At 44.3% G+C, this 27199-nt stretch overlaps 1 protein-coding gene and 1 long non-coding RNA gene across 5 annotated transcripts in view; one reads left to right on the top strand and one right to left on the bottom strand.

The window, feature by feature from the left end:
- The window catches only part of LOC111773317 (uncharacterized), a 56863-nt gene that overhangs the window by 4832 nt on the left and 24832 nt on the right, over positions 1-27199 (top strand). The window lies entirely within an intron of this gene.
- The window catches only part of EXOC4 (exocyst complex component 4), a 738285-nt gene continuing 735429 nt past the window's right edge, over positions 24344-27199 (bottom strand). For all 3 annotated transcript variants that reach the window (XR_011438236.1, XM_023640178.2, XM_005609413.4), the window contains one exon: positions 24344-25860. Coding sequence is in view for 2 of the 3 variants with exons in the window: in XM_023640178.2 (XP_023495946.2) it covers positions 25623-25860 (238 nt within the window). In the remaining variant the exon portion in view is untranslated. The remainder of the gene's footprint in view (positions 25861-27199) is intronic.

Here is a 27199-nt window from a genome sequence, read left to right as displayed (position 1 = left end):
AACGACAATTCTGAGCTCAACCAATCAAAAGCTGAACCATCTAAGGTGGAGGAAACATCACAGCATGAGTATTGTATGGAATTCCAAAATAGCAACTAGGCCACCATTGCTAAACCTCAAGAATGTTTAGAAAATTGGACATTCTTCTTAATGCAAGTCTGGTAAACACATAGCTCCTTGAGAAAAGCAGCAAGGTGAAGAAAGCTGATTCTATAAATTTTGAACCACTCTATAGAATAGAGGAACAAGAATTCCCTCTCAAGGAGAAATAGTTAAAAAGAGAGCTGCCTAGAGAGGCTGAGATAAGAAAGGAATGACTCAGCAAGAAGATGGCAGGCCTGTAAAAATGAAATGTGGGTCAGAGCCTCAACCCTCCCCAGCCTCCCTAATGGCTCCTCTGAGGGTGGTTCTGTTCACTTTGCAGTCATCCCTTAAAGACAAAAATGAACATCCCATGACCTCATCACAGCACTAAAAGGGGTCACATATTAGTTGGCAAATGGCAGTCTCTCTTTGTAATTTACATACTAAACAGAAGCTTCTAGATTCCTGGAATCTCCCTTAGGGAGACAAGATAAATAAGAAAAGGTGCTTATGCTAACCCATGGTCTAGTAGGAGAAACTGAACTAAGGACAGATGATTCATAAAGATGGGTTGGTTTTGTAACACAACGTGAGAGATGCTAATGATGGAGCCATGGGCCAAGTGCCAAGGGAAAGCAGTGGAGGCCATGCCTAACTGAGCCTTTTTTGAACCCAGCATTTCTCACTCTCATAAACTAGTGAACAAGCGGATAATCAAGTCCTGGAGAGGAGAGAAAGGGCATGGCAATATCTTCCTTTTTCTTTGGGTCCCCTAATTTGCTAGACTGACTCTAGATGCCTTCTTTCTTCAGAATTTATGAAAAAATACCTCATTCTACCAGTTTTCTCTGTGGACTCTGGAACTATGAATTATTTCCTCTGTTCTCCCTGAAAGCAAACCTAGGATGTCACCCTCCCTGGCAAATTGATAAGCAGCTGGCCCACTCACTACTGTCACAATTTCTAACACAGACGGAATAATGGGATTTCTCAATAAGGGCAGCTGCTATATGCCAGGCACTAAACTGGCTTCTTTATGTACTTTCTGTTTCTTAATATTCAGAATAGTAGGAATTATTATCCGCATTTTGCAGACCAGAAAACAGAGTTTAGGAGGTTAGGTGACTTGCCTAAGAGAGCATAAGCCAGTAGGCAGTGCAGCAAAAAATGTAAACCCAGGTCTTCTGATCCCAAAGCCAGTGTTCTTTCTGCCACACTGTGCATCTCATGGAAAACTGAAATAGAATCAAGTACCACTGAAATCTCTTGGAGGAACAAAGCTGAAATTTCATTAGTTTAATAAGTAGAATTAAAAACTGGGCCCAAGATATGCATGCTGGTGCTCACCCAATATCATTCTGGGTGGTTATGATATAACCACGTTGAAATACGGCAGAGAGAGGCTGCATTCCAGAAAGGTGTAACATGTGAGCGAATCTTTAAAGGACCTTGACATTAAATGCTGAGGCTTTAATAAAATACACACATATTTTATTCCAAGTTATAATGGTGGTCTGAACAAGGCACTTGTAAATAAATCATTTATGACCAGAAGAAAAATCATATGGTCTTGGATTTTTATTTTAATATGGAAAATTTGTAAAGACTATAGCCAACTAGGTCTACGCACAAAGAAAAAAGAAATTTGCCTTATCCGTTACCGACAGCCATGCAAAGTTGCTGTTTGTTAGCTCAAAGAAATCTGACAATAAAAGATATTAGCTAAAAAAACAAAAACAACAACAACAAAAAACCCTAACATCTTACCCCATCACTCCTTTCTAATAGAGCCTCAACCCGCCCCCCCCCCACCCCCCCACCCCCCGAACCCCTCCTTCCACCATCCACCGGCCCTGCTTCCTGTTGCCTGGAGGGTGGCCCTCACCTAGCTGCAGCCTCCATTGAGCGCCCTGATTGATTTCAGGCAATCAGAGTGTCCCGTTCCCTGCTGATGATTGGTTTAGGATGGTCACATGCAACTCGTCTGGCCAATGGTATTTCTCTACTGGAGGGCCTTCTGGGAACGGTTTCCCAGCAGTTTAAAAGTTCAGAGACAGAGGTGATCTCTTCTTGAGTGGATTGGTGATGCTTCCACATAGGGCGCTTGGCACTACGTCAGGATAAAATCGCCAGCCTTTGTAAGCCAGGGGATGGGGTCAGAGGGAGCCTGGGTTTCCGAAAAATGGCAGCCTTCTGCCCAGGCCAAGGACCGATTTGGGTCTTTCCTTATTTCCTCTGGTGATGGGAACCGCTCTTGGATGTTTCTAACGGTTAGACGGTTACTCAAGCTATTTTGCTTTTTTTTTTTTTTCTTTTAGTAGAATCTGGGGCAGTTAATCACTTTACATTCATTACTCTTTTGTAATGTAGAGAGCTTTCTCTGTGAAATGCAGCGCAATTTTCACAGAAGCCATAGGAAACTTCTCTCCCACGTCCCTTCATAAGATCAAACAGGTATCTGTCAACAAAGGGCAGTCATCCCGCGCTGGAGCTCTTTAATGTGATAATGAGATAATGCCGGTCTCTGATTTCTCCTGGGCTCTTCAAGGGTCTGCAGATTCCATCCTGCCCGCACCTCTTCTCCCAATTCCGTCCTGCTCAGCATCCTCCTCCCACTTATCTCTCTCAAATTCAAACGAACTTCTCAATATTCTGTGTGTTCTTTTAACCCTTTTACTTTACAACTTTATACTCACAGGGCACCACAGATTTTTATCCCTAAATGTAATTCAACAAAGGCTTATGGAGTGCCTACTATGTGCGCAGAACTCTGATAAGCACAGTGCAAGATCTAAACCTGAGCAACATTCCTGCCCTCGGTTAGCTTGTACTGGAGTAAGGGAAATAAGTCAGGGTAAAGTCAGGTAAGCAGAAAGTACAAATCAGGGTTCCATTTTTGACAAGCTGAGGCAGAAAGGGCAGGTGGGACTGAGGGTGTGAACAGACAGGAGGGACCCGGCAGAAGGGGGCCAGTCAGCTCCTTGTGCCCCTCATCCAGTTTGCAGAACAGCTATAGGACCGGTTGCAGGTGACAGAAGCTTCCGCAGCATCTTTTCCACCTCATCCTTTCCTTGACCTCTCTTCTTACCCAGCCTGTGGACCCTTTGCGTGCACTTCTGCCTTCTCTCTCCAATGAGAAGCATTCTTCAACTATGTCCTTTTAAAAAAGTGTTATTATCGCCATTACCTGAAGCTCCCATTTCCACCTACAAGCTGGGTATTTGCTGGGCTCTTCTAAGGCCGGATGTGAAGCAGAGGTAGCTCCAGGACGTCAAGACCCATCGCTCAGCCTGTGGGGACAAGAGTTTAATAGGAGAGAAGGGGCTGGGACTTCCCAGGGTAGTGGGCAGCTGGCTTAGCCTCTTTCTCTGGATAATGTTCCCTGCCCAGCTTTGCTGCTGTGCTGAGCCAGACCTGCATGGTGCTGTGTGGGGTGGGATGAGGGGAGGTGGATGGGTCCACTGACACGTGTGCCTTGATCAGAATGTGAGATAGACTTGGAATATCCTCTGGCCTGCATCCATGTGACTCGTTCACTGTCAAAGATAAGGAAATCCACCAAGTATCCTGTCTGTAGGATTGGCCTCTGTCCTAATGTTACTCAGAGCTAAAAGGACTATTAATAGTGAAAATTAGGACCTCTTACTGGTACCACTTGTCAAAATGGACTTTAGTGGAGCCATTTTAAAATGAAGTCAGGGATGCCTTTCCAGAGAAACTGCTTTGCTGTCTTGAACCTTGAACTGGGTCAAACCTGTGGACTGGGCCAAAACAGCAATTGTTTTACAAGCAATTCTGTGAGAAGTCAGCAGGAGAACTAACGTCCTGATCATAAAGACTGAGGATTGTGGACTGTCTGAAGGTAGAATCGAGCCAGTGGATGTCTAGCCAAGCCTACCTCTGTGTCTCCAACTCCACTTAAAATTCTTTTTAATACAAACTCCTCCCTTCTTTGCCTTTTAAAGCCCAACTTTTACTCCCTAGTGAGACACTATTTGAGTTTCTACCTGAATCTGTGCTCCCTGAATTGCAATTCTTGAGACCCCAAATACACTTTTTTTTTAAATGGTTGAGCTATTTATTTAATTAATTTATTTTTTGAGGAAGATTAACCCTGAGCTAACATGTGCCACCAATCCTCCTCTTTTTGCTGAGGAAGGCTGGCCCTGAGCTAACATCCGTGCCCATCTTCCTCTGCTTTATATGTGGGACGCGTGACACAGCATGGCGTGCCAAGCGGTGGTATGTGCACACTCGGGATCCGAACGATCGAACCCCGGGCCGCCGAAGCGGAATGTGCGAACTCAACCCCTGCGCCACCAGGCGGCCCCTTTTTGCTTCTCTTGTAGTTTATGCCTCTTATTCGTTGATGCACTTAACAACTGTTACTGGTAACATGTAACATGTAAAAGGCAAGGTATTTAGCCTCTTTTATCTTCAGTTTTCTTATCTGAAAAATGGGGGTAATGAACATGTTATGCAGGCTTGATGTGAGAATTAAACGAAATAACGTAAATGCAGCATCTAGCACAGGATGCAGCACATAGAAAGGACTTCGTAAATTCTAGTTCTCACCCACCCCCCGACAAATCCCTTTCCATAAACATTTACTCGAGATTCTAGTTTGGCCATAACACGAAATAATATTTGCAAACTGAGTCTTGCAGCCAACCTTTCCATAGGAGGAAATACCATGTAATTTTGAAGAGCTTTCTAGCAAAATATTTGGTGAATAATTTTGAAGTGAAGAAAGGTCATCCATTTTGAAAATGAAGTTCATGACTAGAGAACTGAGGTGGATGAATAGCTTAGCAAGGAAGAAGTCCCCATTCAGAAGAAGTCCAGCAAGGTGGTTGCATGTGGCTATTGAAATGTGGCTAGTGTGAATTGAGATGTACTGTAAGTATAAACACGTACTGGATTTTGAAGACTTCATACAAAAAAACTCCATAAAATATCTCAAAATTTTTAAGTATTATATGTTGAAATGGTAATATTTTGGATATATTGAGTTAAATAAGATACTTTACTAAAACTGTATTAAAATATTAAAATTAATTTCACCTGTTTCTTTTTACCTTTTTAATGTGGCTACTAGAGTTTTAATTACTGAGGTTCACATTATATTTTTATTGGATGGTGATGAGGTAGTGAGTAGTTTTGGTGACAAGCCACCACATGAGATCTTAGTGACTTTTCTTTGGCTTAATAAGTTTTGGTGATGAAATCTTACGAGATATTATTCACTTTTACCTGGCTTAATAAACACTTAAGCACAGAAGGAGTTAAGTATGGCTGGGGATGCGTTAAGCAGATTCTTCTGCTACCCTTCACTGTTGATCTTAACCAAGGCTTTTCTTACTCCCTTTAAAGAAAGTACTTTCTCTCATTCTGGTGCTAAAAGCATTTAAGGTCTTCCCAGATGCTGCTGCTTTTGTCTCTTTCTCCCGATGCCTCAATTAAGACTCCTTTGACGACTGGAGCTTCCTCTGTCAGAGAGCTCAGTGCTCACCCACTAATCAACTCTCGAAAGAAAGCCCAGCTGCTATCATTTCAGCTTGGCTTTCTTACTCCCTCGGTGTCTCCACTTCCATTTCCTGCTATGACCAGGAGAGCAAAGAGGGGAGACCACTCTGGGGCTGGGGGGCTGCAGGGCCTCATGCTTGAGTTCACTCTTTTGTTTTTCCAGATGGGAGAGACTTTCCTTGACAAACAGCACATTCATTTCGTTCCTTCATCCTTCCACAGAGAGGAACGACTGCTAAAAGCAAGGTTTACGCAGTTTTGCCACTGACTAAGCCTTTTCTTTGTTAATAGTACTTAAAAAAAAGCAACTCACATTTGAATAGATTAGAACAACTTTTAAATGGATTAACAGTCATTTCCCCCCATTTCATTTCATTTCGTATATGGTAAAACTGTTGTTTTTCAGCTGGCTTCAAAATTTCAATTCTTGTGTCAAAGTGAATGATGTCATATTTTCTTTCAACTTCAACTGCCTGCTGGATTCCTCTACTTGGGGGCCCCACAGACACCCCAAATCAATATGTGCAAAGAAACTCAACTCCTCCCACATGGTCCTCCCCTCGTCACTAACTCTGTTACTAGCACTACTGTTCTCCCGGTGACCAGGCTCAAAATGTTGGCAACGCGTAATTCACTTCCTCTCTCTTCCTTCCTCTTCACCGACAAACATCTGCCAGGTCAACAGAGGATTTCATCTCTTGTCTTCATCCCCTCTTCTCTGTTCGGCTGCCATTTTCCTATTTCAGTCCTACTTTGCTTCTTTTTCAGGCGATTGGAGCAGCTTCTTACCTAGGCTGCTTCTTGTCACTCACTTCTCTAAGTAGATGTATCCCCGTTCATCTTCCTGTAGAGACTCTGATCAAGTCACTTCCCAGCACACGACCTGTTCCCCATGACCTACAGACTAAAGGCAGACACCTCAAATCACTTCCTGCCAAAGTGGATATGAATAAATATAGACACAAAACAACCAACTGAGAAGCAAACTGCCCCAGATAAAAAAATTTCCTGGCACTCAGTGCTCTCTATTGCCTGTCTGCAGTATTCCTTCCCACGGCTCCTCTTAAGACTTTTGCTTCCAAAAAGAACTGAAATATTGAGTGCTCCTGATATGCAAGCCCGATTCTTAACTTTCTAAGCTTGTGCTCGCCTCTTCATCCGAGGTTTTCTTTTTCTGTATCTAAAAAGACAGTCCTACAAATCTGTCCTAGTTGGCTAGAGCTGCTGTCCTAAGTACCACAAACTGGGTGGCTTAGAACAACATACATTTATTCTCTCACAGTTCTGGAGGCCAGTCCGAAATCAAGGTCTCAGCAGGACCATGTTCCCTCTGAAGGCACGAGGGAAGGGTCTGTTCCAGGCCTCTCTCCTAGCTCCCAGCAGTTGCTTGGTTTATGGCAGCATAACTCCAATCTTCACATGGCATCACTATGTGTATGTGTGTCTCCAAATTTCTCTTTTATACAAGGACACCACTCACATTGCATTAGGGGCTCACTTTACTCCAGTATGATCTCATACTAACTAATTACATCTACAATGATCGTATTTCCAAATAAAGTCCCATTCTGCTGTACTGAGGGTTAGGACTTCAACATATGAATTTTGAGGGGACACAGCTCAACTCATAACATGAGCCTTATAGCCAAGTTCAAATGTTACCTCCTTCTGGAAACATCCCAGGCCCACTCTCCCTCTTCCTCCTCCAAGCTTGACATAGTCTTGTGGGGGACTGGAATTGGCCACCCCAAGATATGTCTCTTTGGCATGAGGATTATTTTGGGCTGGTTACTTTTAAAAACTGCAGACAGGAAAGAAACTCTGAAAAGCAGAGTTTACTTACCCTTTGTTAAGAAACATTTACATTGTAAAGGAAATCTCCATCTGCAAAGATGTCTCCCTCTCTGTACAGGAAGATGGGGGATGACCTTATCTCTAGAAACTCTTATCAGTGCAGAAGGCAAGGACTTAAATCTGCATAATAACCTGACCCTTGTTTATTGCACTTGTCTGGTAATCTCCCGTAACTGACTCTCCCCACCCCCAACATCCTCCTTTGTCTTTAGCTGAAGATGATATTTAAGGTGGTGGCTTCAGCCATTTTGGCAAGTTTCTCAGTTTGCCTGAGCCTCTCCCATATATACATGTTATAAAGCTTTGTTTAATTTTCTCCTGTTATTCTGTCTTATGTGAATTTAATTTGTTCTCCAGCCAGAAGAACCCACAGCAGGTAGAGGAAATATCTTCCTCCCCTACAGTCTCTATCCCTCCTTGACTACCTTCAGTGCTTTACGACATGAGCACTGGCTTTCATCTGGTTCAGGTGTTCAAATTGGCTCCAAGATATTTTTTGAAGGGAATGTTGACCTGCCTGCAGGATCTCTAACTCCCACACCCATCTCTCATGTCAGAAGATGGAGGAGGAAAAGCATAAATGCTTTACAGAGAGCTCTCCTTGGCCCTGGGAACCTGCTGTGTGTGATGAGGAGGTGTCCCAGTGGTGATTCCCTGCCATGACGGTTGTCCCCAGAACCAGTGCTGGAGTTCTGAAGACACCTCTGAGGACTCTTTCACCTCCAACTGCTAGAGGCTGCACTTCCAATTGCTACCACTGAAGAACTGAGGATGCTCTGAGCCATCCCCACTCCTGCCAGCAGCTCTCAGATCCAGCAGTTAACCTACTATTTAAGATGCACATCTTGATTTCTTTTCACAGTCCGCTCAGCCACATTTTGCAGTTTTGACTAGGAGATAGCACCCTAAGTGCAAGAATTAGGTCAGGTCACACCATTTAATAAAGCTATCATGAACGATGTGAGCACTACATACAAAAGGGAAGAGGAGTCACACAGCTGTACTCTTTGTGGCATGAAATCATGCAGCTTCCACTTGGGTAGGGACCTTTTTGATGTCACAGGGTGAAGGATTAAGTCATAATTATGTAGATCTAAATTACCTTCCAGCAAACCCGCTGGCGATTCTTCATTAACATCGCAGCAGGCTTTAATTCCAGCATAAGACTGATCACCCTTCAGCTCTCTGACATCCAGCCCACAGAATATGTTTGGAATTAAGCAGGGACTTTGTTTGAAAAGAACATCAGGTGCTGTTTCTCTACTTTTGTCTCAGACTTGAGTTTGATTAGCAAGTGTGCATCCTCCTTTCATGTTGGAACATGGGATGCGTGTTTGACCTCACTGCCCCAAGTTCACAACACTGGAATCTGAGAACCCACTAGTTGTTAGGGACCTTAGTATCACTGGTCACCTCAGTTTTCATCAGAAAGCAGTAAAACTCCATGTCAGGTTACTTTCAGGAATTTTTATGACTAAGATGGCTAACTGATATGACCATGAACATTTTCTAGGCCCAAATCATACTCAGAATCAGAGCTCTGACATCTTAGTGTCTTTTCCACGCACGTTGAAATAACCAGGAGGAGAGGCTTAGGGATAAAAGGGATCTGCTAGCAACTTGGATGTTTCCATCTCATTTCAGGTTGTGGAGGTTGATCCTCGGTCAATGTGCAGGATCTTTAGGATTGGTTAGTTGACTCTCGGTTTGGGTCACCCAGAAGCTTGTGTCTCAGCAAAGACTGTCTTTGAGCCAAAACATCTCCATCTTCTAGGGTAACCAAGGAGATTGCTTCCCAGTGTTAGGCAGGATAAAACAGCCTTGTTTTAGGGGAATGTAGGACAGTCCTTGTAAGCAATAGATGGTGAGATCTGCTTTTCTCCATTGAGGAGGGAGCTAGGCTTTCTTATGCACATCTTTCAGGACTGGTTATCCATAGACTTTTTAAAATCTGTAACAGGGGATATTATTCACTTAAATCAGGTAATATTTAGCAGCTGACTAAAGCACAGAGGAGATAACAGAGTTGAGAGGGACAGTCTTGGCCGGTAGATCTCCAAACAGAATTAGCTAGTGGACTTAAAAAAGGGGAGATATTGCCAGGTCTCGCTATAGGCCTATGAAGTCAACATCTGCAGTGGTTCTTTAAGCTTCCATGAGGCTTAATTTTAGTTGTAGCAGCTCTCCTAATTCTTCTATGTGTTTTCTTGTCTCCGTTTGTTATTTTTATCTTAGCTTGTTTATGGATATATGTCATAATTCCAGTCTACTTCAAATTCAAAAATGCAAAAAGATGATGGTGGTAGTGGTAGGTGTCAAGTTATAAGTAATTTGAAAACAGAAGTCATCCACAAAAATCCTCTACCCACTAGATAAGGAAATCACATTCATCATCTGTGATAAATGACCATTTATCTTTGCTTGAAATCTTTAAGTGAAAAGCAGCTCACTACTTTAAAATGTGACCTATTCCACTGTGGACTGCTTTCACTATATAAAGTTCTTCCTTGTATTGAAACAGAAGTAGCTTCCTGGTAACATTCCTCTATTGGTCTTAATTCTTTCCTTTGATTATTTTAGAGGATTTTTCCTCCTAGCGTTTATCCGTGTGAAATGAATAAGAGAAACCTGATTAAATTGGAGTCAGGAAGGCCTGCAGGGGGAGTTCTCACACCCTATCATACATCGTCAATTACTCCAAACAGGAAGAGACTTATGCTGTCATCTCCAACAGGAAGTATAACTATTTTACTATTGAAGGAAGATTTCTCTCCCCACCCGGCAACAGCCCAGCCAATGAGAAGCACCACAGCTCAGCCAATGAGAAGCTATTGCCACCCTAAACTTTACTTTCCCCCAATGGACTTTCATTTGGAATAGCCCCTCCCCACTCTCCTTTTTCTCCATAAAAGCAAGCTCCTTCCTTTATTCTTCAGATTTTCCTATGGTTAACCACAGCATGCACATCCCAAATTGCATTTCTTTTGGCTATTCCCAAGTAAACTTGTTTTGAAGGTAAAATAACAGTCAAATTTGTCTTAAGTTGACATTAGTTACTATTGCTGAATAACAAATGATCTCCAAACTTAGCTGCTTAAACAACAGACACGGTTTGTGTGAGATACACAGCTTCTGAGGGTCAGGAATCCAAGAGCAAATTACCTGTATGGTTCTAGCTCAGGGTCTTTCATGATGTCATTAAGATGTCAGTTGCTGGGGCTACCATCATCTGAAGACTTGACTGGAGCTGTAGGATTCACTTCCAGGATGAGTCACTCACATGATTGTTGGCAGGAGGCCTCAGTTCCTTGCCATGTGGCTCTCTACACAGGGCGGCTCGAGTGTCCTCATGACATAGCAGTTGGCTTACCTCAAAGTGAGTAATCCAAGAGAGCAAGGAGAAGTCTCAATGTCTTTAGGCCCTAATATGGTCACATACCATCACTTCTGCCATATTCTACTTGGTAGAATTGAGTCACAAACTGCAGCCCAACTCAAGGGGAGAAGAATTAAGCTTGACATCTTCAAAAAAATTTTTCTATGTCTTTATTGATAGTCTCCTTATGGTAGACATTATTCTTATGCTTCCCTTTAATTCTTTAGACATGGTTTCCTTTAGTGCTTTGAACATATTTATAATAGCTGATTAAAAGTCTTTATAGGGGCCTGCCCAGTGGCATAGTGGTTAAGTTCATGTGCTCCACTTTGGCAGCCTGGGGTTCATGGGTTCGGATCCCAGGCATGGACCTACACACCACTCATCAAGGCATGCTGTGGTGGTGTCCCACATACAAAAACATAGGAAGATTGGCACAGATGATAGCTCAGGGCCAATCTTCCTCACCAAAAACAAAAATTCTTTATACAGTAAGACCAATATTTGGGCTTCCTCAGGGACAATTTCTATTGACTGCTTCACTTCATATGTATGGACCACACTTTCCTCTTTGTTTGTGTGTCTTATTTTTTTGTTGAAAACTGGACGTTTAAAAAATTTTATATTGAAATATGTCACATATCATAATATTCACACTTTAAAAGTGTGCAATGCAATAGATTTTGGTATATTCACAAGGTTTTGCAACCATCACCACTGTCTAATTCCAGAACATTTTCATCACCCCAGAAAGAAACTCAGTATCCATTAGTTGAAAACTGGACATTTAAAATAATATAACGTGGCAACTCTGGAAATCAGATACCCTCCTTCACCAGGGCTTGTTGTTGTTGCTGTTTTGTTGTCATCATTGTTATTTGTTGGTTTATTTGGTAACCTTCCTGGACAAATTCTGTAAAATATGTATTCCCTGTCATGTGTGGCCATCATGTGTGGCCACTGAAGTCTCTGCTCAGTTAACTTAATGGTCAGCAAATGACTGAACAGAGATTTTCATAAATGCCTTGGACCAATCAGTCTCTAGCCTTTCCCAAGGGGTGCTGTGTATGTGCGTGTGCTGGGGCACATCTTCAGTGATCCTGAAGTTTACAACTTCCTGCTTGTATAGGTGCTCAAGGTCGGCCAGAGGTGCAAAGTTAGGTTCCTCTTAAGTCTTTCTTGAATGTACACAGTCCTGCACCGGTGTGGCCTGCCAGATCCCAGGTGATATGTTGGAGCTTTTCAAAGCCCCCATGAACATCTCAGTCCCGAGATCTTCCTTTTAAGTTTTTGGCCAGGCTCTTGTCTGCCCCAATGGTATCACAGCCTCAGGCAGCTACAATGCTAAACAATTGCTGTTTATTGTTTTTGACAAATGCCCTAAGAATTAGGTCTCCTCCTCCCTCCTGCCCCTAGTGAGCTCTCAATCAGGTCAAATAATGACAATGTCCTATGGATGAGGCTTTTCATGGAGCTGCAAGACAGGTCAAATAGTGACAGTTTTACAGGAATAGGGCTTTTTGAGGAACTCCAAAGCCGGTCTACCCCTCCAGTGACTGTAAGGCTGCTCATTCTCACAGCTACCATGATTTTGAAGCTGCTGGTTTTCAAGGCTACTGTAGAGCCTGGGTAAGGGGTACTGGAATAATGCAAGATAAAATGCCACAAAGTTTGCTATTCTTACCCAGAGTTTGGAAAAGTTGATTTTGACAATTTTTTTTTAAAGATTGGCACCTGAGCTAACAACTGTTGCCAATCTTCTTCTTTTTTTTTTTTTCTGCTTTACCTTCCCAACCCTGCAGTACATAGTTGTATATCTTAGTTGCAGGTCCTTCTAGTTGTGGGATGTGGGACGCCCCCTCAATGTGGCCTGACAAGCGGTGCCATGTCCATGCCCAGGATGCAAACCCTGGGCCGCCGCAGGGGAGCACACAAACTTAACCACTCGGCCACAGAGCCTGCCCCATGATTCTGACAATTTTTGCAAACATTCTTGTTGCTTTTAGGAAAGAGTGGATTTTCAGAAGTTCTTATTCCACCATTCTGAAAGTCTCCAAGGTCTACCTCTTGAAGGGAGGTGAACCAAAGAATTTGTGGACGTGTTTTAAAACTGCCACACAGCATCTGTACTCAGAACTGAAATCCAAAATCTCACCTGCCAACCTGGCCCTGAGCTGCCATTAGCAGTCACGAGACTCAACAATGGAGTTAAAGAGGTGGGCAGGCCCGTCCTTTCAGGGAGTACTTTCTTTACAGCTGAACCAGATGCATTTTCAGGGGAGCTTGTCCTCTCTTTGACCACTTGGAAAGCCTGTGCCCTCTGTGACCACCTGCCAGCCTTGCAAAGGCTGGGGGATCAGGGGGCATCCACATTCAGGGAAGCATGCTGGAGGCCCTCCTGATATAAAGACAATCCAAAGGCAGCCCAGAGGTCAACCCGTGATAAGATTTGCCAGCCTCTTGGGACGTTCTCTGATCAGCTTTCCCAGTGAGTCTGGTGGCTCTTCTTGCCTGGATGGTGCCCCACCAATTGGCAGCCATATTCTTAATTTTGGCCAGCCCGTTTCACAGAAGGGAGCCAGTGCCCTTCTGTGAGAGTGTGCCTCAGACATGAGCAAGGGGCCAGGGTTAGCCCCTGATTTTCTGCACAGACCCTCTTAGGGTGCTAGGACTAAGGGGCCTGCTCTGTGTGTCATTGGATGGGGCTCCTAGGTGCACGCTTGGTGTGCAAGCTGGCCACACTGAAGTAGAATTCTCTTGGTGGATAGCAGATCTTGTGCTTATGACAAGCAAATATCTAGAAGGGAAATTATTGAGTCATGGATAGTTAAATTTCTAAGTATTTTGATACATACTGCCAAATTGTATTCCAGAAGTCTCCTACCAATTTCTAGTGCCTTCTACAGTCCATGAGCGTGCCTGCTCCCTGTCCCCTCAGTAACACTGGCTATTATTAACTGCGGTAGTAGCTGTGATGTTATGAGCAATGTCATCCATTTGCATGACCTCGGTTTGCTTATCTTTGTATCCATTGTGCCTGGCATAGCGTCTGGAACAAAGCAGGTACACAATAAATGTGTTTTGAATGAATAAAGACTCAAAAGACTGCAAAATCTATTCCTCCAAACCAAAGCCCTCTGCTGTCTACATCTTTTTCTAGATGTCCCCCAGGTGCCTCACATTTATCATCCGCTCACTCCTTCACCTCCAACCCTGCTTCTCCTGCTCTCACATGGTGTGCCCTGTCCCATTGACTGGCAGGCACATCATCTAGCTAGAAACCTGGGAACCTTTCTTTCTTCCTTTACCACTTCCTCTTACTCACCCCTCCCATCTAACCAATGATCACGTCCTGACAGTTCTATTCATTCTTCACCCATTTTTCATTCTAAAAATAGTTCTTGACCACCTACTATGTGCCAGGGATTGTTCTAGGTGTTGGAAATACTGAGAACAAAAGATACAAAAATCTCTGCCCTCATAGAATGTATACTTCAGCATACTTAGCATATTTGAGTATAGGTAGTGTATTTATTTAGGGGAAGACAAAAAGTAAACAAATTACCGTTATCTAGGACGTCAGAGGGTGATAAACACTATGGAGAAAAATCAAGCAGAGAAGGGTGATCGGGTATGGGGGAGGGGCTGCTGTTTTCAACAGGTCAAGGAAGGATTCACTTAGGAGGTGAAACTCGAGGAGAGACCTGAAGGAGGTGACGGGGCCATCATGCTTTTAAAGGTCTCCCGCATCTATCCACTTCTCTCCATCTGCACTGCCATCGCCCTAATTCAAGCTGCCACCATCTTTCTCCTGGATTATTACCGGTCTCCCTGCCTTCCAATTCGTTCATTATCCATCTTCCCCCCAGGTGATATTTCTCAAGTCAAAACCTGATCCCACTTTCTTGCTTAAAACCCGTTAGTGGTCACCCCAAACGCCTCAAGGTAAAAACTAAAAATTCATGAATATCTCCTCCAAGCTCCCAAGACCTTCCCCAAGTCCCCGCTGAAAGCCATAGCTACTTTCAGTTCCTTCAACTTTTAAAAACCCTCTTAGGGGCCGGCCTGGTGGCGCAGCGGTTAAGTTCGCACGTTCCGCATCGGCGGCTAGGGGTTCACCGGTTCGGATGCCGGATGCGGATGTGGCTCTGCTTGGCATGCCATGCTGTGGTAGGCATGCCACATATAAAGTAGAGGAAGATGGGCACGGATGTGAGTTCAGGGCCAGGCTCCCTCAGCAAAAAGAGGAGGATTGGTGGCAGATGTTAGCTCAGGGCTAATCTTCCTCAAAAAAAACCCAAACAAACCAAGCTTCTTAAGCTCCTCTCTTCTCATTCCATAAAGAAAATAAAAGGGTGTTGTTGTTGTTATTGTTGTTGTTGATTCTTTTTTATTTGGATTTGAGATGCATTTTAGAGAAACTGGCTCCCTCTAAAAGGTAGATTTTGGGACAGGATGAAACTTTCTAATCAGTTAGGTAAGAGCTAATCATGCAAATGAGGGACATTTGTAGCTCAACTAAGTCAGTGGCTGCAGCTATACATTATTAATAAGCTATGGGCTGGTGGCATGGCCCTGGATATGAATTAATTTACAGTCCATCTAGCTTATGTGAGATGGGCTCTCAATCTTGGTGTGACAAGGGTACAAACTCTGAACCCTTGGAGACAGAGCCAGTTTGCACCAGCAATAAGGGGTGAGCTTTGGGGGTGGGGGGCTCTATGTACTAGTTCATGGGGTCTCTGGTCAGGCTTCCTGACTGTGGGTGACTGGAGTGGAGCGCTCAGTGGGCCAGAGAAGCACCATATCACTGGGGCCGAGCCTGACCTTGTTTCTGGGGAACACACGTAGTGACCTTGTACTCTGAGGCAGCTGGGACTATACCCTAGGTCCTGTCTTGCAAATTTGAGTCATAGGTCCCAAGGTCTGGTGGACCACTTAGTTCAAAGCCATGTTCACAACTAGGAAAATGACAATGAGAAGATGTCCTCTTGTGGGAGATTAGAGCAATTGGTGCTGCATCCAAAGGGCAGGCATTAATGAGGGGTGGGATAGCAGATAGCTACCTGAGAAATGCTGCCTTCAAAGACCACACTCAAAGCCATCCTTCCAGAACCCACTCTCCAGAGGTGGCTGTGGCAAACTTTTCAAGTATTGCTATCCGAATCTGAACAATACCAGAGGGTTGGTTAATTAGCATGAGAAGGGTTAGCAATGAGTGGTGACATGTGTTCAAGATTTGTCCTTGGCTGGTAAGACATTATGGACTTAACACCTTTTCATGAACGAATTTAAAAATAAGTAAACCCAATACTTGACAGATAGGGAACAGCACTCCAGGTTCTGGATTCCCCAAAATAATGGAGAACTCTGGCTCCGGATCTGACTAGCAGGTGAGTCTGGTCCTGCTGATAAAACATTTTTGTGTTTGCCTTGGAGAGAACCAGTAAAGGCGGTGGTCAGAGAGTGGGGACAGAGAGTGGGGACTTGACTGAACTTACAGAGCATGTTGAGAGATGACTGTTGTCCTCACTTGCTAATAAATGTTGTCTTCAGCCTGCCTACCTTGTAACATACTAGCTGCTGGCAAAGGTGTGGGGAGGAGGCATATTGCACTGACTTAGTTCTTGTGGTTGATAGCTCCTGTTGTCTACCAAAGGAACCTGACAAATAGGAATGTCAACTCAGCTTAGATCGGTGCTATAGCCTGATGTTTCTGTTTTTCCAAAATTTATATGTTAATATCCTAATCCCTGATGTGATGGTATTAGGAGGTGTGGCCTTTGGGAGGTGACTGGGTCATGAAGGTGGAGCTCTCATGAATGGGATTAGTGCCCTTATAAAAGATACCCCACAGAGCTCCCTAGTCTCTCCCCCCATGTGAGTACCCAACAAGAAGGCACCTTCTATGAACCAGAAAGTGGGGCCTGACTAGACACCGAATCTGCCAGAGCCTTGATCTTGGACTTCCCAGTCTCCAGAACTGTGAAAAATAAATTTCTGTTGCTTATAAGCTACCCAGTGTCTGGTATTTTGTCATTGCAGCCAGAAAGGACTAAGATAATCAGTCCTCAATGGATTACTTAGACAGTCTTACTTCTCTCTGAACTCTTGGTAGGGTCTAGGACAGTGTGTAACCACCTCAGGGCTGTGCTGGGGCAGGACCCACACCATAACTAACTGGATCTGGGAAACATGGAAATGAAAATCCAAGAGAATGATAACAGCTAGTAAAACTGCAAAGCATAAGAATTTCTATAACCCCTGAGAAAATACTTTAATGTTTGTCGTATCGTAGATGAGTGAATTGCAGCTCTTTAAGTACCAAAGGCCTGGTCCTTTATTAGTCTCTTAAAACTGGCTGAGTCAACAGCACGTCAGTGTTATGCTTCCTCATTTTAAAATTGCAACTTCAGATCTCCTTGAAAACCATTAAGATTTACTTCCACTGGGACATCAGAGAAATACAAGGAACTCTGAACTGTTGGAGAACATGGAAAAACAGAAAATAGATTTTTTTTCTCAGTCTTTTTCATGTTTTAGTGAATGAGTCTGTGGTATCAGAGGACAAAAACTCAATTCTGAGGGCTGGTGTTGAATGGCACTGTGATGGGAAGCTTCCAAAGAAAAACTGGCCTGGGCCGGCCCAGTGGCGCAGCGGTTAAAGTGCATACGTTCCACTTCTGCTCTGCATCTTCCTTCCTCTGGGACCAAGCACACTGAGTGGTCGCTGTCTGGAATGTTGCTGGATGTTCTTTGTGGCAGAGGGGCAGCGAGCTCTGGAGGGTTGCATACAGGTAATTAAATGCTTTGGCTGAGGAGTGACATACTTCTACTCACAACTCATTGGCCACCTAATCACATGGTTCCTCCCAAACACAAAGCAGCCAGGAAAGGCAATCCTACTATATTCCTGGAAAGTGGAGAGCAGGAAACATTGAGAATCTGATTAAAACCTCAGACTTTTATTTCCTCCATTAAGTTGTATCTGGCTAACAATAGTCTCCAGTTATTACTCCATCTTCTGAATTCCTCAGGTGTTTAGTCTGAAGCACAGAATGCACTTCCGGTGGTTCGCGGGCTTGTGATATTCCATAGTCAATTCACGTGTGTTGCCCTGTTCTTTCCATGAGACGGTCATGTCTTCGAAGGCAAGGTCTTACCTTCTATGCCTCTACTCGGCAGTCTGACAGTGAGGGGCCCATTTAGGCCCCCAAATGCAGGGTGCCTGGGATTGGCAGTCAAGAGACATGGGTGCTGGTCGCGCCTGTCACTAAGTGTCCCCCTCTCGTCTCTTGGACCGCCTCATATGACCCCTCAGGAAAGTGAGATGGTTGGGACATAAGCTCTCTAAAGTTCTATCAGGCTCTAATGAATCCACAAAAGGGGGAGTTACTGAGAGATTCATTGATGTAAGCCCCCAACCACAAATGAGAATATGAGGAACATCCCTTCCCTCTGCCACCTTCCAGGAAGGTTATCTGGGGACTTCTCCCGATGCCCAGGCTCCATTTACCCCAGCAGGCTGGTTCAGGGCTGAGAAAGAAGAGGGAAGGGAGGGGTCAGTTGGGAAACTCCCTCAAGCAGGATATTGTTTTGAAAAGCCCAGGATCTCCAGTGGCAGAAAGGAAGAGATTTGGCTTTGGAGGAAAGAAATGAGAACTGTCTAACCCGGAGTGTTGGCTCCCCCAAAGCTAAGAGAAGGCGGTAGATTCCACGGTGGCTCCAACCTGCGCTGAGCTCACAGCGCCATCCAGCAGGCAGCACCTTGGGGCGGGGTGATTGCAGGGGATGCCTGTGGAGGCTGGACACTGAAGCCTGGGAACACGAGAGGGGACCCCTGCATCCGGGGCAGCAGCACGCGAGGGCAGCAGGTTCCAGAGCAGGAGAGATGAAGCAATCATGACACACTGACCAAGATACTGTCTTCATGGAAACCTCCCCATCCCCTCCCTAGGAAGAAACCACAAAAAATGACTGAAGTTGGGCTTTCGCAGAAAAGGGTAAATAGGAGCTCAAACTAGATTTGATTTAGAAAAATTTTTTTTAAAAAGTGACACTTTTCTCACTTCAATTTCATTGAGCAATTTGTGAACTTATTAGAGATCCATGATGTGACCTTCGTCAGCATAGGTGGGAAGAGTAACAGCAAACTCAAACCCTGGGCAGGAGGCCAGTAGGTCTGTTAATACCTGGTCCCTAAAGGGTACATGAACCTTCAGAGCTTAATGAGATGCGCATAATGTGTTGGCAGGCAGTGAGATGCAAACTCACTAACAGTTAAAAAGGAAGCGAGCTTGAGGAACCAGACACCCAAGGGCGGTTGTCCTGTGTGGGGGAGGGGCTGGAACAATATCTGGACCTACTGTTGCGTGGGGGCTTCAGGCTTCCAAACACAGCAAGCAGCTGTCCTGCACCCCCTGGCGTAGCCTAGGCCTCCCTAACAACAGTCCCTGCCAGTCAGGGGGGCCGCACTCTTCCACCACATCAACAAAGCAGGTTTTCTAGATACTGGGTCAGAAGTTCCTCAAAGAAACAGACAAGAAAATATTATTATATTTTATGTATATGTAATATTTATTATGTGCCAGGCATCGAACACCCCTTTTACTTTATGCAGCAACTGATGGATAGGAGCTATTATTATTTCAGAGATGAGGAAACAGAGGCTCAGGGCATTTAATAGCTTGTACATCAGACTATTTGTCAAAGGCTGAGGTGACATTCTGAGCCAAGGTACAGCAGATTCTCAAACCTGAGCATTCAGCCCACCCTCCTGACTGTGCCAGCATTTGGCTCAGGTGTGGGTCATCTTCGGCTTCCAGCTAGCTGGCTTAGCCCCTGGGCCAAAATTTTGTGGTTTGAAGAGTTATGTTAATGCACCAGCCACGGGGGGGGGGGGGGGGGGCGCGGGGAGGAGGGCGGCTGGATCAGGCTGTGGGAGATGAGGAGAAGCAGAGGAGAGTGGGAGAGGCAGACCCAAATTCAGTCCAAGAGTGGCTCCCTCTGGGGGCCGTAGGAGAGGACAGACTGCATGGAGGTGTTAACTTACCAGAGAATGTCACTTGGAGCTCAAATATAGCATGTTAGTTCCCCTCCCTCTGCCACACGGGATGAGGGGCATCCCTCATAGAATAGAGAATAGAGGGGTTCCAAGCACAAACTCTGGCATCAGCATCTGTCTGGGGCCAAGTCCATAATCTGAGCCTTAGTTTCCTCTCTAAAGTAGGGATGATAATATATCTATCTCAGAGGATTAAATGGAAAATTGGTAAGGCATTTAGCACAGCATCTGACACATATTAAGTGCTCAACAAATGATATCTAAAATAACACAATAGCAAACATACAATAACAGCACTAACAAAAGACAGGTACTAATAGATTCCTGCTCTCTCACAGTAAATAAACCCTGTGAAAGAAAACTTGGCCTGGTAAGTAATCAAATAAGTTTGGGATGAAGAGATGGCCAATTTTCTCCTTCTAGAGAATCTATTGCAAAGTCAGCAGGAATCTGAGGCCACATTTCTAAATGGGATAGACTATAATGGAAACTACACTCATCTGAGAGCACCTGGCCTCATTTTTTTTTCAATTGTATGGATAGACACAAGCTGTATTTTAAAAATACATGTGCAGCCTTTATAGGTCGTTGCGTCCCGAGGATGGGACTCCTGCTCCACATGTGTGAATGTCTTGGCAAGATTTTTAATTACAGACATACGTTTTTGGTTCAGGTATCTTAAAGCAACTCCTCAAATCATGCACATTTCATCACACTCACACCTTAGCTCCATCAGCCAAAATTCTTCTCTGGTCTTTGCGTCTTAGTTCATTTTTAAGGAAATTTCCAGCTCAATTCCAAGGGCTTTTGCATCTTATTACATTCTTGATAATTAGCTCTATCTCATTACACCCCAGCCCAGTTGAATAGGATTAGTTGTTTTCAGGTGCAAACCTGTGGCGTGCCTCTCACTACACCTCTTCAAAATTCCAGGCAGGCATCAGCCTCAGCCAAATTAGGACAACCAGTTCCAGCTGTGGACACTTCATTACGTCTTCCATTTCAGGAAAGACTCTGCTGTATTTCACATCTGGTTACGCGCTTATTAATCATGTACTTCTTATAACAACTGTGCCTAATGAGGACAGAGTGGAGACCTTTGCCGAGCCCAGTCGTTCTGTTTTCTTGTTCTTGGTACCTCCTTACCCTCCCTCTCAATTAGGCCCAATTTGTTTTACATCCCTGCCACATTAAGACAATTGTTCTCAGGTGTGTGTGTTTCAGCACTGCTTTTCAAACAAAATCTTGCTGACCAGGATGCTCCTTGATTTCATATCCTGCTAGGACAGCCACTTTGCTGGTCTTCTCATCACATTTGCCCCCAGTAGAGTGAGTCTAGCTTGGGCTTGCCTGGGCTCTGTCATCCTCTGTTCTTTACTGTAAATTTCTGTGCCCCCTGGTCCTGGGAGGCAGCCACAGCTTTGCCTCAGAGCAAGAGTCTGGAAGGCGAAGGCCTCAGTCCATTCATAGAGCCTACGAAGTGGGAATCCATTTGTTCCATCAACAAATGGTAAAGGGTGAACTTTCAGGCTCTGTGCTAGCCAGGGAAGGGACCATGAATAGTGAGATACAGTCTAAAGCTTCCTGAAGGGCAAAGCTCAGAAGAGAGCAGCAGAGGGTCAGGCTAAAGATTTCAGTCTTCAATCCCTTGAGATGTCTTCCTAAATGAAAGGATAGCCTTGGCAGACCGAGGGGGAAATATGGACTCAAGGGAGGACAAGATCAGAGTGGAAGTTTTATAACTCTTCATCAGAGTGGAAGTATGAGCTCCATGCCACAAGGGACTGTCACTTTTGCTTGCCATTGCATGAATCCCATATCACCTGAACTGTAACAGGCAATTATATCTTTGACTGAATGAATGCATTAGTGCTAAGAGATTCACGGATATGACTTGACAGTAAGAATTATCCGGGTTTGGTTGCCAATTCCACTTGGCTGTATTTGAGTTTTTCTTTCCAAGCTATTTGGAACATAAATTAATGACTGTCAGGCTGAGGAAACGTTCAGGCAAGAACAAGGCCCTGAGGAGGGGCTGGGGCTTCCATGAATGAGGTCACTCAGCAAAGGGCAGTAATTCCAGGTGGAGGGTCCCCCACAGATTCTGCCTGACTGGCTATTTTCAGGGTATAGGCCGTGGGAGCTCAGGCCTGGCCCTACCACTGAATTTGAGCCAATCTGCCTGCTCAAGAATGAACTTGTCTTTCAGAGCCTGGAAGTAGGGGCCCTCTTTGGGCAAGGGCAGCATGAGGAACTTATCCTTGCCTAATGAGCAGAGATATAATCAGAAGAGAGAGGGAAAAAATTTTAGGTGTGGCCAATAAGATTAAAAAACCCCATTGTGAGGTAGAAAACATTGTGCTAGGATGAAAGTCCCTGGAAGAAACTGTATTAATAGTACAGATATAAAATGAATGTTCATGGGGTGAGGGGTACAATATGATCCAAAGAGTATTGTTTATAAATTAAGAGGTGTAATGACAGGTGATAATAAGATAATCAAAACTAACAAAACACTGTAGAAGAAGCTGCCACTATCAGCAGTTCTGAGAATACAATTTGCCAATACACATCAAGAGCTGGATCCTATCCTTTGAATTACTACCTCTTTTTCACAGAGTTTATTCTAAGGGAGGCTAAGTCGGGAGAGACCCCTTTAGGATTTTCTGATCTCTTGGGTATGGAAGGAAGGAAAGTAGTAATTAGGATGTGGAGTTGTGAGAATGACATGGGCTAACGTGTTAAGTACCAAGAGTAGATGATGTGACGATACGAGAAGGAAGCTCTCTCAGGGCTGCTCCTGCCTGTGGAGCTAGTTCTCTGATGACCAGGCTAGATGAGCTCGCCTCACAGTCCTCCTTCCTCATGGTCATGTCTGTCCACCTCAGGACCCTTCCTCATGAGCCTTCTCCAAGGCGCTGTGACTAGTGCTGCAGACAGTATTCCACAGATGTCCATCACACTTGTCACTTGTAGAACAAGATAATGGTTTGCTTGTTTTCAGAGTCCCTTCCGGTGAGGCCTATTTTGTTGGCCTTTTCAGCGGCAACAGCACATTTAGGGAGTGGTCATGATGGTAGAAAATGAACTCTTGTGGCTACCTATGAGTGTGTGTGTGTATGCTGGACCCTGTCCTTGGCAGACCCTGGCTCTCTCTAGAACTTTCTGGTCATGGCTCTGAATAGCACAAAAACAGTCTCACAAGATACCCCCAAAGTAGGACCATAACATGTAGAAATCTTCACTGGGTCTCAAATGAAGGCAGGTTTTGAGGTGGCCATGCCATCTCCATGTGCATCCATCCAACCATCCACTGAATGTGTCATTGGCTATTCTTGACCTGTTGAAGAATAATGATGTATCATCCTAAAAAGGAATTTGGTCCTTGAATGTCTTGGACAAAGAACCCCAGATCGCTTTTTCTGTGCAGAATCAGCACATTTCAATCCTATAGGTATTGTAAGCAAAGCAGGGGTTCCACTTTGCTAAATGCTCCTCTGAAGCAGCTCACCTGCCATTTTTCTGCCAGTTCAGTGTTTCTGGCATTCTACTCAGTCCGAACCCATGTTATTTCCACATCCAATAAAACTATCTTACCCACTCCCCAGTCCCACCCCTGGCTCTACTGGCATCACTGTCACCACTCCAGGGTTCTTTGCATACAGTGGACAGGAAAGGGAAGAAAAGGCACAGAAGCTACGCTGGGAGGACAGGGCCACCAAGAGGAGGCTTCCAAACTGAAGTGGTCAGCTCTGATCTCCCCCGTCTCCTTCCTCCCACCCCTACTTCTTGGGTAGACTACTTCCAATGATATTGTTTAGGGGCAGTAAGTTTTTCCATGGTTGTCTCTGACATACATTCAACTTCTTCCCAAATGGGCCTCTGAAGCCCCACAGATTTACAATGTTCCTTCCAGAATCCTCTTGAAGACCATCCTCCAGCCGCCTGCTGAATTCCTTTCACAGCTGCCTCAGTGTCTGACCTGATTTCTTTTCTTTTTGTTTTTCAGGGTCTTTTTAAAATTTTTTGTTTGCTATTTATCTACTAAAAAAATTTTTTTTTGAGGAAGATTAGCCCTGAGCTAACATCTGTGCCCACCTTCCTCTACTTTATATGTGGGATGCTGCCACAGCATGGCTTGATAAGTGGTGTGTAGATCCATGCTGGGGATCTGAATTGGCAAACCCTGGGCTGCTGAAGCAGAATGTGTGAACTTAACTGCTGTGCCACCAGGCTGGCCCTTGACTTGATTTCTAACTCAGCCCTGCGTGTACATCTGTTGGGATTTTGGTTAGTCCAGTTCCCATCTTCTGTCTTAAAGGTAGGTATAAGGGTGTCCTCATCATCTAGGATCTGGCCCCATGTCCAGCAGCATTTGACACACATTAGGCCTTCAGGGGATGTTTGCTGAATAAATACACACAAAAAAATACACGACATTCATGCTTCTCAAAACATTTTTTAATTTTCTGCTTTTCCTGCCAAGACCAAAGTTGTACAAACAGCTGTAAAATTCTGTACCATCAGGGCATGAGGCATGGCCTCGAGAGTTCAAAAACCTTCTTGCTCTTCTTTCTATACATTTTCAAGGTGTGTCATGGTCAGTGCATTGCCTTCTTTTGTGACATATCAACCATAGGCACCAAGAGTGGCTGGAGACCTGGGGACAGTGGTGAGGTCCAGTGTGCCAGGCGTGGTGAGCACACACACAACCCAAGAGCACTTCAGAAATGGACTCAGGGGGTAGGTGCACAGAGGAGGAATGTCATGGCTGTCCCATATTCCCCGCACTCAGCTGAGCAGACCTGGGCTACTTTCTAAGGTGAGAAAGACCTAGGGGCTCAAAATGAGAGTAAGTGAGCATCTAACCATCATTCACATCCAAACAGTGTTTCAAGTGAGATTAAAAGTTCTCTAACCATCATTTTCTCTTGGAAAGTACAAGGGAAAAATCAAGCAGAGGGTTGAATCACCTTTTGTTCTTCCATTTTTGTCATTAATTTGATGGCTCTTGGGTTTGATACAGCAGAAATAAAAACAAAAAGGCAATACACCAACCTATAACCTCGTACAAGCTACCGCATACCAAACTCTCCCAGAGATTGAGATAAAAGGACTTTTTCCCCCTATCCCTGAAGAGGTCCTGTTTGGGTTAAAGAAATTTGTTAAAAACTACAGCCCATTGAGAAGCCATTGATTTAATCTTGGCAACAGAGACAGAAAGCAATGCACATACACTTATTTCATTGAATTGTAAACTGATGGGTCAAGAGAGTAAAAACCTACTGTTTATGTAATAAAGCCCTATTAAGTGGTTTTAGGAAGGGACTAAAACTTAGGCAGCACTCTACTTTCCCAAGATTGTTGGGCCTTAGTAATTCATGCATTCATTATCTCAGAGTCCAATTTGACACAGCCTTCCTCCCCATCCCACCCTAGTCCCCTTAATTGACTGCATTCAAGTAGATGTTAAATCAAAACACTGTGTACTGCAAACTCCCTTTAGAGTTTATATGAAAAGCCAAAACTACAGAGAAAAAAATCCTTACACCTCCACTACTTTCTCCAATAAATCCTTACATTCTCCACTAAAGTATCAGTGTAGAGAAAAGTAAGTCAGCTCAGAATATACCAAATAACAGCAAAGAAAGAAGTGAGATGACTGAAAAAGCAAAAATGACCCCCCCAGCCCCACCCAGCCCCCTGTAGCACACCCAATTAAACTGTAGTTATTTTTTTATCCTTGGTGGCTTGCTTGATGGCAGCCTGCTCGCAGATGATCTCCTTGAGCCGCTGCAGCCTCATGTTCTGGGTGGTCTGGTCTCCCACCCCTGTCTGACTGCGCTGCAGCAAGGTCAGGGCGTGGATGTACTCCAGCTCCGTGTACTTCACGCCCTGGTCCACCACGAGGTTCAGGAGCTCATCGGCCGTGTTGTATAACATCTCGTAGTACTGCCTGAGAAAGCAAGACAGAACAAGATTCGCCATCACCATTGTCAGCAATTTGAGGTTTTAGTGGTAATGGATATATTATTTATAAATTACTTAGTTTACCTATTCAATAAACATTTATTAATCACTGGACATTGTTCCAGGCCCCACAAATACAATGGAGAACAAGACAGACAGACACAGTCTCTATCCTCTTGGAGCTCACTGGGGCTCACTTCATGAGAAGAAGTCTAAATGAGGACCCAGGGAGACCTGACATCTTTCAGGGTCTCAGTTCACTCATGACCTTCTCCTAATTTTGCATTTATCTCAGAAGATTCAAAGGAAGAGAAGCCGGTGTACAGAACCAAGAGGGAGAGAAATAATCAGGCATTGCCAGCAGTTTCTGTCTCATTCAACCTCTCATTCATTCACTCATTCATTGGAGGCCCTGTGAAATACATTGTTTTCTACTCCATAAAGTGGGATAATAATAGTGCCTCTTAGAATGGGGCCTGACACAGGTTTACACGCTCCATAAACATTATTATTAGAAATATAATAATACTAATGTCTAATATTAGTGTAGTAATAATAATAGTAATATATAATGATGAGCAATACACAGCCCCTCTCCTCAAATAGCTCAGACAAGTGGGAAAGGTAATGAAAAGCAGACAGATAAGGATTGCATGCCTGTTGATAAAGTTAATTTCCACAAACTGTGTCATTTCATGCTCACAAACCAATGGGGCTAGGACTCCCTTTTCTCAGATAAGGAAGCTGAAGCATAGAGAAATTAAAGGACTCGCCCAGTGTCACAAAGATAGTGAGTGGCTGTGCCAGGATATGAATCCAGGTTTCTGACTCCCAGTCCAATACTCTTTCTTCACAGACAGAGACAAGAAGAACGTTCTAAGTGCCATGAGTGAGGCATAAATGCAAAGAATTTTTAGCAGAGGAAGGGGAAATCACACCATGCAGAGAGGAGGGTGAAGGATCAAGGAAGACCTCACATGGGTGAGAAATGTCAGGCACGGCTTCCAGGAAGGACGTTCTAGATTAAAGGAAAAGAGGGGCCAGCCCAGTGGCGCAGTGATTAAGTGTGCCCATTCTGCTTCAGCGGCCCAGGGTTCACCAGTTTGGATCCCAGGTGCGGACATGGCGGTCCGTCAGCAATAAGAGGAGGATTGGCAACAGTTAGCTCAGGGCTAATCTTCTTCAAAAAAAAATTATTAAAAAAAAAGGAAAAGAGAAGAGCGTGAGCAAAGACAGGAAGGAGTAAGTCAATTAGCCTGGGGAGCACAGTGGAACAGTGGACAGTTGGGGGAAAAGGCAGTTGAAGCCAGAGGTACAGAGTCTGA

This window comes from Equus caballus, chromosome 4 (genome assembly GCF_041296265.1).
Source record: "Equus caballus isolate H_3958 breed thoroughbred chromosome 4, TB-T2T, whole genome shotgun sequence".
In the NCBI taxonomy this organism is placed as follows: Eukaryota; Metazoa; Chordata; class Mammalia; order Perissodactyla; family Equidae; genus Equus; species Equus caballus.
This window is presented reverse-complemented; position numbering and strand designations above follow the sequence as displayed.